We start from the raw sequence: 14,726 nt of genomic DNA, 5'->3' as shown, positions 1-14,726 counted from the left end.
TAGTATCTTTGTATGGTTTTGGTATCAGGGTGATGGTGGCCTCATAGAATGAGTTTGGGAGTGTTCCTTCCTCTGCAATTCTTTGGAAGAGTTTGAGAAGGATGGGTGTTAGCTCTTCTCTAAATGTTTGATAGAATTCAGCTGTGAAGCCATCTGGTCCTGGACTTCTGTTTGTTGGAAGATTTTTAATCACAGTTTCAATTTCATTACTTGTGATTGGTCTGTTCATATTTTCTGTTTTTCCTGGTTCAGTCTTGGAAGGTTATACCTTTCTAAGAATTTGTCCATTTCTTCCAGGTTGTCCATTTTATTGGCATAGAGTTGCTTGTAGTAGTCTCTTAGGATGCTTTGTATTTCTGCAGTGTCTGTTGTAACTTCTCCTTTTTCATTTCTAATTTTACTGATTTGAATCCTCTCCCTCTTTTTCTTGATGAGTCTGGCTAATTATTTATCAATTTTGTTTATCTTCTCAAAGACCCAGCTTTTAGCTTTATTGATCTTTGCTATTGTTTTCTTTGTTGCTATTTCATTTATTTCTGCTCTGATCTTTATGATTTCTTTCCTTCTGCTAACTTTGAGTTTTCTTTGTTCTTCTTTCTCTAGTTCCTTTAGGTGTAAGGTTAGATTGTTTATTTGAGACTTTTCTTGTTTCTTGAGGTAGGCTTGTATAGCTATAAACTTCCCTCTTAGAACTGCTTTTGCTGCATCCCATAGGTTTTGGATCGTCGTGTTTTCATAGTCATTTGTCTCTAGGTGTTTTTTGATTTCCTCTTTGATTTCTTCAGTGACCTCTTGTCTATTTAGTAACGTACTGATTAGCCTCCATGTGTTTGTGCTTTTTATGTTTTTTTCCCTGTAATTCATTTCTAATCTCATAGTGTTGTGGTCAGAAAAGATGCTTGATATGATTTCAATTTTCTTAAATTTACTGAGGCTTGATTTGTGACCCAAGATGTGATCTATCCTGGAGAATATTCCATGCACACTTGAGAAGAAAGTGTAATCCGCTGTTTTGGGATGGAATGTCCTATAAATATCAATTAAATCTATCTGGTCTATTGTGTCATTTAAAGCTTCTGTTTCCTTATTTATTTTCATTTTGGATGATCTGTCCATTGGTGTAAGTGAGGTGTTAAAGTCCCCCACTATTATTGTGTTACTGTCGATTTCCTGTTTTATAGCTGTTAGCAGTTGCCTTATGTATTGAGGTACTCCTATATTGGGTGCATATATATTTATAATTGTTATATCTTCTTCTTGGATTGATCCCTTGATCGTTACGTAGTGTCCTTCCTTGTCTCTTGTAACATTCTTTAAAGTCTATTTTATCTGATATGAGTATTGCTACTCCAGCTTTCTTTCAATTTCCATTTTCATGGAATATCTTTTTCCATCCCCTCACTTTCAGTCTGTATGTGTCCCTAGGTCTGAAGTGGGTCTCTTGTAGACACCATATATATGGGTCTTGTTTTTGTATCCATTCAGCAAGCCTGTGTCTTTCGGTTGGAGCACTTAATCCATTCACATTTAAGGTAATTATCTATATGTATGTTCCTATGACCATTTTCTTAATTGTTTTGGGTTTGTTTTTGTAGGTCCTTTTCTTCTCTTGTGTTTCCCACTTAGAGAAGCTCCTTGTAGCATTTGTTGTAGAGCTGGTTTGGTGGTGATGAATTCTCTTAGCTTTTGCTTGTCTGTAAAGCTTTTGATTTCTCCATCGAATCTGAATGAGATCCTTGTCAGGTAGAGTAATCTTGGTTGTAGGCTCTTCCCTTTCATCACTTTAAGTATATCATGCCACTCCCTTCTGGCTTGTAGAGTTTCTGCTGAGAAATCAGCTGTTAACCTTATGGGGATTCCCTTGTATGTTATTTGTCGTTTTTCCCTTGCTGCTTTTAATAATTTTTCTTTGTCTTTAATCTTTGCCTATTTGATTACTATGTGTCTCAGCATGTTTCTCCTTGGGTTTATCCTGTGTGGGACTCTCTGCGCTTCCTGGACTTGGGTGGCTATTTCCCTTCCCATGTTAGGGAAGTTTTCGACTATAATCTCTTCAAATATTTTCTTGGGTCCTTTCTCTCTCTGTTCTCCTTCTGGGACCCCTATAATGTGAATGTTGCTGCGTTTAATGTCCCAGAGGTCTCTTAGGCCGTCTTCATTTCTTTTCATTCTTTTTTCTTTATTGTGTTCTGCAGCAGTGAATTCCACCATTCTGTCTTCCAGGTCACTTATCCGTTCTTCTGCCTCAGTTATTCTGCTATTGATTCCTTCTAGTGTAGTTTTCATTTCAGTTATTGTATTGTTCATCTCTGTTTGTTCTTTTTATTTTATTTTTTTTGTGGTACGCGGGCCTCTCACCGCTGTGGCCTCTCCCTCCGCGGAGCACAGGCTCCAGACGCGCAGGCCCAGAGGCCTTGGCTCACGGGCCCAGCCACTCCGTGGCATGCGGGATCCTCCCGGACCGGGGCATGGACCCGCGTCCCCTGCGTCGGCAGGTGGACTCCCAACCACTGTGCCACCAGGGAAGCCCTGTTTGTTTGTTCTTTAATTCTTCTAGGTCTTTGTTAAACATTTCTTGCATCTTCTCGATCTTTGCCTCCATTCTTTTTCCCAGGTCCTGGATCATCTTCACTATCATTATTCTGAATTCTTTTTCTGAAAGGTTGCCTATCTCCACTTCATTTAGTTGTTTTTCTGGGGTTTTATCTTGTTCCTTCATCTGGTACATAGCCCTCTGCCTTTTCATCTTGTCTCTCTTTCTGTGAATGTGGTTTTTGTTCAACAGGCTGCAGGATTGCAGTTCTTCTTGCTTCTGCTGTCTGTCCTGCCTTTGCCGATTTTTAAATTCAGTTATTTGTCTTTTTATAGTTGAGTTGTAAGAGTTCTTTGTACTTCTGGATAAAAGTCCCTTATTTGATATAAGATTTGTAAATATTTTCTCCCATTTTGTGGTTTGTCTTTTTCCTTTTCTTCATGGTATTGGTAGCACAAAAGTTTTAAGTTATCATCCAATTTGTCTATTTTCTATTTTGTCACTTACACTTTTGGTATTCTAAGAAATCTTTGCCTAACTCAAGGTCACAAGATTTGTTTGTTTTCTTCTATGAGTTTCATAGTTTTACCTCTTACATCTAGGTCTATGATCCATCTTGGGTTAATTTTCATATATGGTGTGAGATAAGGTTCCAACTTCACTCTTCTGGCATGTGGATACTCAGTTGTCCCAACACCATTTGTTGAAAAGACTATTCTTTCTCCATTGAATTATCTTGGCACCCACATCAAAAACCAATTGACCATGAATATAAGGGTTTATTTCTGGACTCTCAATTTTATCCCGTTGCTCTATGAGTCTATCTTTATGCCAGCACCACGCTACCTTGATCACTGTAACCTTGTCATAGGCAAGAGTGAGTCCTCCAAGTTGACTCTTCCATATCAAGATTGCTTTGGCTACTCTGGGTCCTTTGCATTTCCATATGAGTTTTAAGATTAGCGTTTCAGTTTTGTTTGTTTGTTTTTTAAAGCTATCTGGGCTTTTGAGAGAGGTTTCATTAAATCTGTATGTCAATTTGGGAAGTAATGCTATCTTAACAATATTTAGTCTTCTGATCCATGACATAGAGTATCTTTCTATTTATTTAGATCTTTTAAAATTTCTTTCAGTAAGGTTTTGTAGTTTTTAGTGTAAAAATCCTGTACTTTTATTAAAATGTGCCTAAATATTTCATTATTCAAATACTATTGTAAACAGAATTATTTTCTTAATTTCATTTCTGGTATGTTCATTGCTAAGATATAGAAATACAATTGATTTTTGTAGGTTGATCTTATATCCTGAAACCTTGCTGAACTTGTTTATTTGTTCTAATAGGTTTTAGTGGATTCCTTAGGATTTTCTATATACCAGATCATATCATCTGTAAATAGAAGTAGCTTAGCTCTCCTTTCCAATGTGGATGCCTTATATTTCATTTTCTTGCCTAATTACCTTGGCTACAACATCCAGTGCAATGTTGGATAGAAGTGGTCAGAGTCTTGTTCCTGATCTTAGTAGGAAAGCACCTATCCTTTCACTGTAAGTTTGATGTTGGCTGTGGACTTTTTGTAGATGCCCTGTATCAGGTTGAGGAAGCTCTCTTCTGTTCTCAGTTCATTGAGTGTTTTTATCATGAACAAGTACTGGAGTTTGTCAAATGCTTTTTCTACATCGACTGAGGTGACTGTCCTTTACTTATTAATATAAATGTTAATTCTTGGCTTTTGAATTTCCAAAGGTAGAGCTCCTAGCTCTAGGGGGAGGAAGTAATATCGTATGGACCGTGGAAGAGAAGTTAGAGAAGATGATAGCAGACACTGGTGAGTGCTTCTCCCCCAGCTGAGCTTGGAGTGGTGGTGGCAGAACTCCAGGGAGGCTTGAGGACCTGAGAAGGGAGGGCTCCTGAGCCACATGTCCTGTGTACCCTGGGAGATGACAATTGGAAAAGAAATTGTCTCCTGCCTCCCATTACATGGTGTGGCATAGGGAGCCCCAGGAAGGTGGGCCTGATGCAGGCCCTTGAGTAGTTCCAGTGTGGAAGGCAAGGCTTTTCCCATAGGACAGAGAGGGGCATGGATGTGTCATGGAGCACAGTAAGGACAGAGGGGCCTTGGGGTTGGCAGATATGGCAGACAGGAACCATATGGCCAGGACCAGATGGGAATGAAGATGCTTCCACAGAAGCCACCATGGAGGGAAGGCCATGCCCCAGGACTAGACAGGAAGAATGCTAGTACAGGATGGAGCATCTCCCAAGAGCAAGAAGCCTCTCCCTATATCCCAAACCCTGAGAATCTAAAGTCACCCCAGGAGAGGGCAAAGAAGGAGAAAATCCTGAACTGGCTGTATTTAACTTGGAATTTCTGAGTTTTACATCTGAAATGGCAAAATTACTTTTTCTGCCACCAGGTAGAATGGAAGCTTGAAAAAAACTAAATTAAAAAAAAAAGCAAGCTTCTTTTATTTTTTGTACACCTGAGGATGTGGCCGAGTCAATCAACAAACACCAGTAAAGCACGCAAGGAGTGCCAGGTGCTGGGTTTGGCACAGCGGTGAGTAAGACACAGTGGTATCTTCATAATCTACAGGTGTGGAGGGGAGTGACACCCGGCACAAGGCAGTTAGGGGTGGGTCCTGTGACTGGTGAGGGTGACTGGGCCCAGAGCACGCTGGCCTCTCCCCACTCTCCACCAGCAGCCGGAAAAAGCAGACATTCTCTGGATGGTTTTTCTGGCTCCCAGGTGCTCACGGGTTGGACTCCTCTGCTTGACCAAATGTTTCCTGGAAACTTCATTGATATCAGCCTGTCAGAGAGAGGCACTGGGAGTCAGAACCCTGGAGGACTTGAATCAATGACTCGACAGATATCCTGGGCATCAGAAAGGTCACATCAGCATCTGCATCCACCCCCCACAAGCATGCATATCGGAGGTCTACTTGGGGGTCCAGAGGCCTAGGAGCCAAGCATCTGTAGAAGTCAGAGTTTTAGAGGCAGAGACAAGGCTCAGGGACCACTGATGCAGCCACTCTGTGTCACCCCATGAAAAACGCCAACAACCCAGACTCAGAGAGAGGAAGACAGCCTGAAACTGAAACAGGAAAAATCACAGAGTACCCAACCTCCACCACGTTCCTCTGACCCCTATGTTTAGCACTTCACAGTTTAGAAAACCACTTTAGCAATAGAGTCTTACTGAATCCCTGGAAGATAGGTAAGGGAGGTCCACCCAGTGTGGCCACTTTACAGATGAGGAAACTGAGGTCCAGGAGGGCCAAATCTTGCCAAGTTCATGCAGGTAGCTGATTACAGACCCGGAGCTGGAACCCAAGGCAAGGTTTCCCTGGTCTGAAGTTAGTTCCACCACAGAGAAGTAAAAGAACAATGACAACAACGAAGATGATGAGACCCAAAAAAACAGGAAGAGAAGTGTCATGGGCCCCAGATGCTCTAACCACTGAAACCAATGTCACTAGGTAACAGAAGCCCCGACCTGCGGTGCATTTAGTTGACCTCTGCTGCCACCTAGTGGCTATTCTACAGTTCATCAGCCGAGAGCGCTTTTGGGTGACTGATTTTGTTTTGTAGAGCAGGAGTTCTCAAAGGGAGACCCGTGCTCAAAACTATTTTCATATGACACCAAGATATTATCTGCCTTTTTTATCCTCACATTATCACAAGCTAACAATGGAGTTTTCAGAAAACTACATGGCAAGGGATATCGCAGCCGACCGAAAGCAGAAGCAAATATGGGAATCCAACTGTCCTCTGTTTAAGCCAGACATTAGGAGATTTGCAAAACTGTAAAACAGTGCAACTTTTCTCATTATTTATTTTTGTTTGGAAAGAATAACTGTTTTCATTAAAATATGTGTGCTAACATGTAATGGGCTTATTATACTTTAAACAAATACTTTAAAAATTCTCAGTTTTTAGATGGCTAAAAGATGCTTAACATTACTAATTATCAGAGAAATGCAAATCAAAACTGCAGTGAGGTATCACCTCACACCAGTCAGTATGGCCATCTTCAAAAAGTCTACAAACATAAATGCTGGAGAGGGTGTGGAGAAAAGGGGACCCTCCTGCATCGCTGGTGGGAATGTAAATTGGTACAACCACTATGGAGAACAGCATGGAGGTTCCTTAAAAAACTAAAAATAGAGCTACCATATGATCCAGTAATCCCATTTCTGGGAATATAGCTGGAAAAAAAAACATGGTTCAAAAGGATACATGCATCCCAACTGCAGTGCTGCTTACAATAGCCAAGACATGGAAGCAATCTAAATGTCCATTGACAGAGGAGTGCATAAAGAAGATGTGGTACATACATACACTGGAATATTACTCAGCCACAAAAAAGAACGAAATAATGCCATCTGCAGCAACATGGATGGACCTAGAGATTGTAATACTGAGTGAAGTACTGATAAGTCAGACAGAGAAAGACAAATATCATATGATATCACTTATATGTGGAATCTAAAAAAATAGTACAAATGAACTTATTTACAAAAGAGAAATAGAGTTACAGATGTAGAAAACAAACTTATGGTTACCGGGGGGAAGGGGGCGAGGAATAAATTGGGAGATAGGGATTGACATCTACACACTACTATATATAAAATTGATAACTAATAAGGACCTATTGTATAGCACAGGGAACTCAATACTCTGTAATGACCTATATGGAAAAAGAATCTAAAAGAGTGGATATATGTATTCATATAACTGATTCACTTTGCTGTACACCTGAAACTAACACAACATTGTAAAACTTCTGTTTTAATTTCTGTAAATGTTATAATCTACATAAACAAAAATTCCTCGCGGCCCTCCATAATTTTACAGAGTGAAAGGACTGCTGTGGAGAGCCTGTGCTGTAGAACAATGGTTATTGGTATTCTTTTTGCCGTCCCCAGAAAGGCAAAAGGGCAAGTCTGAAGTTCTCCAAGACCAGGACACAGGCACCAAACCTGGTGCTTAGCGTGAAAGTCTGTTCTGTCTTCAGCCTCTCTGAAAAATGGAATTCTGGGACTTCCCTGGCAGTCCAGTGGTTAAGACTCTGCAGTCCCAATGCAGGGGGCACAGGTTTGATCCCTAGTCGGGGAACTAAGATCCCACCTGCCACAAGGCTCAGCCAAAAAAAAAAAGAAAAAACAAATGGAATTCTGTCTGTACACATATTCCTGATGATGACACAGATCAGCCTGTACTAAGGTTCCCGAGGGCAGGATCCCTGCCGTGGTCACCCAGCATGCCTAGCACAAGCACCTGGTACAGAGTAAGATTCAACACACATCTTTTGGGTTGAGTGTATGACGTGTGGACTAAGGAAAACCCCCAAACTGTTGGTCCCAATTATTCCACAAGATTATCTCCTCCAGGAGAATCTAACAGGAAGTGGGGCCATTGCTGGTTGACCCCTCCCAGTACTGGCTACACATGAGGTTTGTCTGGGTTGGGGTCGAGTGCCTTCATTAAGGTTGAGGCCCATCCTTTTGCTGTCCAGGTGTTCCTGTGTGTGTGTGTGTGTGTGTGTGTGTGTGTGTGTGTGTGTGTGCAGAAAGTGTGCTGCAGGCTGTGTATAACTGGCATGGGGGTGGGCAGGGCAGGCAGAGGAAGGGCTGTTACTTAGAGCCTGAAGTTGGCCTGTGCAGCTGAGCCAGCGGGAGCCCGAGAAATAAGTGCCCAGCATGGAACTCAGCTCTGCAAATAGATGTGGCTTTATTTTTAAAAATTATAAAATCAATATATGCTCACTATAAAAGATTGAAACACTATAGTGGTGCACAGAGAAATCACCATCATCATCAAAGTAGAAATTGAAAGCCTTCCCCCAATTCCATATTCCCAAAATAGCCACTATTAAGTTTGGTGTGTATCCTTCCAGATTCTTTTCAATATCTATATAATTATGCATAATTAGAATATATTTATATAACATATATATATTTTTAATTAATTTATTTTTGGCTGTGTTGTGTTGCTGCGGGTGGGCTTTCTTTAGTTGCGGCGAGAGGAGGCTACTCTTCGTTGCAGTGTGTGGGCTTCACGGTGCCGTCTCTTGTTGCAGAGCATGGGCTCTAGGCATGTGGGCTTCAGTACTTGTGGCTCATGGGCTCAGTAGTTGTGGCATGCAGGCTCAGTAGTTGTGGTGCACAGGCTTAATTGCTCCGCGGCATGTGGGGTCTTCCCGGGCCAGGGCTCGAACCCGTGTCCCCTGCATTGGCAGGCGGATTCTTAACCACTGTGCCACCAGGGAAGCCCCAACATGTATATTTTTAAAGGAGTAACATCATACATTTTACCCTTCCACTTCATTTTTGCACTTAATATACGGCCAGCATCGTATTTCCATGTTAACTTACCTCCTTAAATCACGCAGAGGAGCCAAGATGATCAAAAGAAACTGGGACAGGTTCTGACACCTGCAGAAGGTTGTTGTGGATCTCAGCTCATCAGGAGCACCCAGCAGAAGACCCCACCTGGCCTCGTGAATACAACACTCTTCTGAACAAACTGGCAGCCAGCAGCAGCGCCAGGAAATGGTCTAGCTGAGGAGGACTTAAGAAACATGTTCTGGGTTGTGCTATACAAAACATCTCAGGTTCCCCCGGGAATGAACCAGATGCTAGCCAGCCTCTCTTCACCAGCATCCATAATGCCCGCCGGGCCCAGCGATGCATGCAGACCCATCTCTCATGTAAACACAACCGTCTCTAATACGCCAGAATGGAAGTACCACAGGGGCCCTTCATGGCTGTCCCCAACATCAAGGACAGCGTCTGCATGTGGTAAATGCTCAAAAATGTTTGATGACCGAAGGAATGAGCAAACATCCTGCTGCTAACGGGGTGAAGAGTTCAGACCACAGCCTACAGAGCTGCCCGGGGACCCCGCAGTGCCAGGGATAGTAAAGGAGAAAAATCAAGGAGACCACACGGAGGGTTTTATTTCAAGCAGGGAACCCTTTGCTACAGTAACAGCATAAGCTGAGGAGACTGAACACTTTCAACTCGGTGCCAGAGCCATGCTTTGTGTTGGTGCTGGGTCTGCTGGGGGAGGGGATTTTCAGAGACATTCTCCAAATCACTCCAGGGGGATGGGAGACAGTGGAAAAGTCAAGGAAGACCCTTTCAAGGGGGAAAAAAGGGGTGGTGGGGGGGGAATCTAAGGATATTTTCCCCACCAGGATTTAAGCCAGGAATAGATGCATCACGCTGGCTGGTGGCGGCTTCCCAGGGCCCTGTGTTGAGGAGGATTCGGGAGCTGCATTCAGCTCACGAGGAAGGGGCTGTATGACTGATTAGGGACGCTCTTGGGGGCGTGGAAGTGGCAGTGACATCATGGACACATAACAGCAAAAGAGCAGTGGCCTCCCCACGTGGTCCCAGGGAGAAGTAAAATTTAGATTAATGACATCATAATGGAAATCAGACTGTAGACAAAGAGTTCATTTTGTTCTGTTTTGTCCTCCATGTGAAAATAAGGCCCAGAGAACGCCCACCCAACCTGCGCTCAATGCCGCCATCCCGGAGACGTTGCAGCCGCGCATGTCACTGTCCGGGGAAGAGAAACCTGCTACAAGGCTTCCCCGCCGCCCTGCCCACCTGAGGCAGCTGGGGAAAAAGAAGCGCGCCATCTGAGTTCCTCTCCTCACCTGTGTCGAGCGGGCTCCTCTGGGCCGGTGACATCCACAGGGGTCTAAGCAGAGGGAAGAATGAGGGTGGTCAGTCTCTTGGAAGCCAGGCGGAAGCATCTGATACAGAAATGTTTTTATTTGGGAGCTTCGAGACAACTCCAGCTCCTCTGTGAATTCCCAGTGAGTTTACAGCAGTCTTGGGGGCAGGGTCTATTTGATCCTGCTTGATATCAGGTGCCAGTGAGGATCTGCAATAGATGGTCATGAATCAAAGGTCCTTCCAAGGCAGCAGCTCAGCGGCCCCAGCCCAGAGGTGAGGAAGAGTGCTTGCAACTGGAAAGCAGGGATTCCGGAGGTGAGACCGGTTGGCTGAGGGTCGGCGGGGAGGCGTTCTTCCTCTTCAGTAAATTCGCTACCGCAGGTTCTAGAGATGCCGCCATCAGTATCAGCTGTAGGAGAATGAGGCCCTGGTCAGGTGATGCTGGCTCTGGGAAGAAAGAGGAAAGGCAAGACTTTCATCTAACTGGGGTTATCAGTCAGCGAGATCCAGGAGTCAATCCATCTGAAAACTGTTTTAGTGAAGCAACACTGGGCAAAGTATCGCCATGAGAACAGACTGGGGAAAGGCTATGAGGTTGTCCGGGGTTATCTGTAAAAGTTCGATAAAAGATATTGTAGGAAAACATGTATCTTCCTGCCTTGAAAGATGAATTTTCCTGAAGTTGAAAGTGGGCCAATGAAGTTTGAATATCACAGCAGAGGGCGGGCCAGCATCATTCCAGGAAAGTTCTGGGGGCAGGGGATGCTGGCGGGCCGGTAGGGATGGTGCAGTTGGATTCACAGGTCTCGGACCTGAGAATTCAGGTCAGTGCTTGGATTCACAAGTGCTGACCACTGAGCAGTGGCTGGGACCCCACTTCTACCACCAAAGGTCATCTTCCTCGTACAGTCTGATCCTGGTTTCTCCATGTGAACAGACAAAACTAACCACATCACAAAACCACCATCTTGTGCGGTATTTACTGGGTTCCAAATGATCCTTGGGTCACTCATATGTGTGATCTGGGAGCGAGATAACTGAGTGGATGAGTGAGAGGGAAGTGCTCTTCCTTCCCAGGACTTCGTGGGAGCGGGGGGGGGGGGGGCGGGCGGGGGAGGGCTCTGTATCCGGTGGTTGGAAGGGGGCTGGAGCTGTTTGGGGCTGGACTCTATTCCCTGCAGGCACCTGGAAACAATTCCACGCCGTTCCCACCACCTGTGCCCAGCAATCGCGATAGACAGCGTCCAACCACTTTTTAGGCTCCCTAATTCTCTAACTACCTCATCCCACTCTGTCCTCAGTCTAGGTTACGAGGCGGGCACTGGCTGCCTTGTCTTCAAAGAGTGGGTTTTACTGCTGCCTGGGGCATGACCTGCCCGAGACCTCAGCGCGACTTGATAAATTCAGATCCAGGACTCATTAAAGGGCTTTGGTGTTCTTGGATTAGATGAGGAAGTTGAACTCCTTGGGTGAGGCTTGCTCAAGACGAGGCTCCGGAAGAGTCACTGGGAACGTCCTCCTCCACCTGAGAGGCACCAGCCCCCTTGCCACCCCAGCAAAGAAAAGGCACACAGACAGCTGTGCCCCTTGTCCTATCAGAGCGCTTTCAGAAGGAAAAGCTTCCAGTTGGGGCACTGCTCTGAAAGGTCAAATCCAGGACAATCAGGATGGGGCTTGCTAGCAACGCCTTCTTCCCTCCTGAAGCAGCCAATCACCAGGGTGGCCACAAGTGGCAGGGTGCCACGGCTCAGGCAAGCGTCCAGTGACTCTGGGATCTGTGAAGCCTTGGCATTAAACCCGCTTTGCGGCTGAAGATTTAATGACATGGAAAAATGGTCCTGAACTAGTAAATGGGAGGAGTGAGTTATAAAATACTGAGTAAAGTTGGATCCCATTTGGGGGATAAAAAAGTTGGAAGAATATTAACAAGGTCATGAGATTACAGGTATTTTTATTTTGTTCTTTCTGTTTATTTGTATTTTCTATTTTTTCCTACAATAAAAATGCATTGATTTTATGATAGGATTGTTTTAAAGTCACTTTCATCTGTTAACAGGGGGATGTGGCCAGTATCTGAGCACAGCTTTAAGAACCAGACTTCTCTTCCCTGTCTTGGACATAACCCAAGTTCAGTGACTCTTTACCCAGGATATTTAATTATGCAAAATGTGTTGCTGCCCTTTTCCTTTAGTAAGAGAGGGCAAAACGCCAGCAAAAGCTGCGGATATAGGTGCTTTAGTGAAAAGCTCAAGCATGTGATTTAAAGCCAGCGTCCAGGGCTGGGCCTGGGCTCATTCTCATCCATCCTTCCCTTGGCTCTAGGGTCTGGCCCCATCCATGCATCCTAGCCAGACTCTGATGCCCCAGGGCAGTCAACAGGGAGGCTGGCTAGACCTTCCTAATGAAGACAATCCTTTCTGAGAGAATTTGCAGTCACCACGACTGAAGCAAAATGGTCTCTTGTTTTCTAGAAAATTCAGTGACTCATCCCACTTTGTCTTCTGAGCTCTGCACACATCTAGTTTGGGGCTAGAGAAGGAGAAACAGGGGAGGAAAAGAAGGGGAGGAATTGAGGGGGTATTGGAAGTTGATCATCCGTCTACTCAACGGTGTTTCTGAGTGGCCATTTGTGTGCCAGGCTTCGTGAGAACCACTAGTGATACAGAGGTGAAAACATAGTTACAGCTCTCCTGGGACCTTCGTGCTGGCTGGGGAGTGAGGAAAGTTGGCAGGCAGTTATAATGCAAGGGCATGTGGTAGGGACACAGCAGAGCCTATAGCAGGCACACATCCTCCTGGCTGAGACATCAGGGCAGGCTTCCTGGAGGAGGAGACCTCTACACCAAGGCTCGGACAACAAAGAGGAGTTGGTGAGGCCAAAAACAAGAGGAAGGCCTGAGAAGAGGGTGTCAGGCAAGGGTGGCATGCACAAAGACCCAGAGGCGAGAGTGAGGATGGTATGTTTAAGATGCTGGTGAGAACGAGGCTGTTAAGGACTGAAACATAACCTAGAGGGCAATGGGAAGCCATTGAGGACACTGGAGCAAGGGAGTCACTTGTTCAGATTTCTGTTTTTAGATCCCTTTGGCTGCAGTGACCTTTCTACAATGAGAACAGGAAAAGGAGAGGGCGAGGGAGGCAGGGATGGTATAGCAGAGGCTGTCCTCTAGAGCTCTGGGAGCCTGTCCTCAGACCTAGACTGAGTTCAGTTGGGAGGTGGGGAGATGCTGCCTGTGTAACAGGCTGTGGGTACCCTGGTTCAAGTCCTCAGTCTTGAGCCTGGGTTATTTAAATTGTACAGTGAAGCTAAACACGCGTCTCTTCAAGGGCTGTTGAAGCTACTGAATGGGAAACAAGATAGGTGAGCTCACTATAAACAGGTAAGTTCTGTGTCGACCTCAGTTACTGAGCGTCCAGCTCACCATCAGCCACAGGTGGGCATTTCAGAAGGGCTTTTTGATGACAAGAAGGGTGGCAATTCTAGCCCAGAATTAACACAGATTAAACAGGAAACAAATGACAGAGGGATATTTCAGAAGGCCACACCATTTTCACCTCAAAGAACAAAGTTTTAAGCTCCAGGAGGGCACAAGTGGCTGGGAAGGAGGTGCACTGACCTTGCGCTCAGGGGCTGGTCGCCACGTGGTCCCCGCGGATCGCCTGCAGCGAGAGCTCGTACCCAAGGAACATGGCCGCGCTCATGGGGAAGCCCCGCACGGCATTGACCGTGATGCCTCTGAAAAACACCTTTGGCAGGAGGCGGCGTTATCACAGGGCACTGACCTGCACCTTCCGCAGGGCTGCCACCGAGGGCAGAGCCAGGGCCGGCGCTGCTGCCCACCCACGCAGCCCCCTGTCCCAGGCTGGACCCTACAGAGCCCAAAGGACGGGGAAGGTGGAGACCCTCCCCCCTCAGCACACACACACCCCAGCCACGTCCCCGCCCTCAGCCGCGTCACTTCTGAAGGCGCGTTCCTTCGCAGGCCCGGTACGCATGCGCTACATACGATGCGCCCACAGGTGAGTCCCGCTAACACCACATACGCTCTGCTTAATTGTTGCGCTCTCTCGTGAGCATGCGCACACATGCTCGGTTCTCGGGACTCTGCAAGTCAGAGCTCCACACGCTTTGCAGTGGTAGAGCACCCGGCCATGACCAACAACTGTGACAGGTGCTTCACAGGATGTCCCCAGAGGGGCAGGGTAGGGGGAACTCAGGCCCTGCTCAAGGTGACACACCTGGAGTCCAGGTACAGTTTGCCAGTTAGTAGCTGTGTTACTTGGGAAAATAGCAAAGTCTCTAGAAGTCAATTTTCCCAACTGTCAGATGGGGGTGATAATACCGTTGACCTCCTACAGTTTTTGAGGGAATAGATGAGACGTTGCTTTTAAAGGCATTTTCACAGTGCCTGTCCAGCAGTAAAGCACTCCTTAACTGTTGACAATCACACCACCATCCTTATTATCAGCAGTCACCACTTCATACAGAGTAAGCACTCCA

The 14,726-nt window shown here is 45.6% G+C and overlaps 1 protein-coding gene across 2 annotated transcripts in view; it reads right to left on the bottom strand.

Annotated features, from left to right (window-relative positions):
• Positions 1-10,306: 10,306 nt before the first annotated feature.
• The window catches only part of SLC25A48 (solute carrier family 25 member 48), a 42,654-nt gene continuing 38,234 nt past the window's right edge, over positions 10,307-14,726 (bottom strand). For both annotated transcript variants that reach the window (XM_060146255.1, XM_060146256.1), the window contains 2 exons: positions 13,843-13,972; positions 10,307-10,672 (listed from right to left, as the gene is read on the bottom strand). In XM_060146255.1, the coding sequence (XP_060002238.1) occupies positions 13,850-13,972 (123 nt within the window). In that variant the 3' untranslated portion in view covers positions 10,307-10,672; positions 13,843-13,849. The remainder of the gene's footprint in view (positions 10,673-13,842; positions 13,973-14,726) is intronic.

The sequence above is a fragment of the Lagenorhynchus albirostris genome, chromosome 3 (assembly GCF_949774975.1).
Source record: "Lagenorhynchus albirostris chromosome 3, mLagAlb1.1, whole genome shotgun sequence".
Classification (NCBI taxonomy): domain Eukaryota; kingdom Metazoa; phylum Chordata; class Mammalia; order Artiodactyla; family Delphinidae; genus Lagenorhynchus; species Lagenorhynchus albirostris.
The sequence above is the reverse complement of the archived record's forward strand: the minus strand, read 5'-3'. Positions and strand labels throughout refer to the sequence as shown.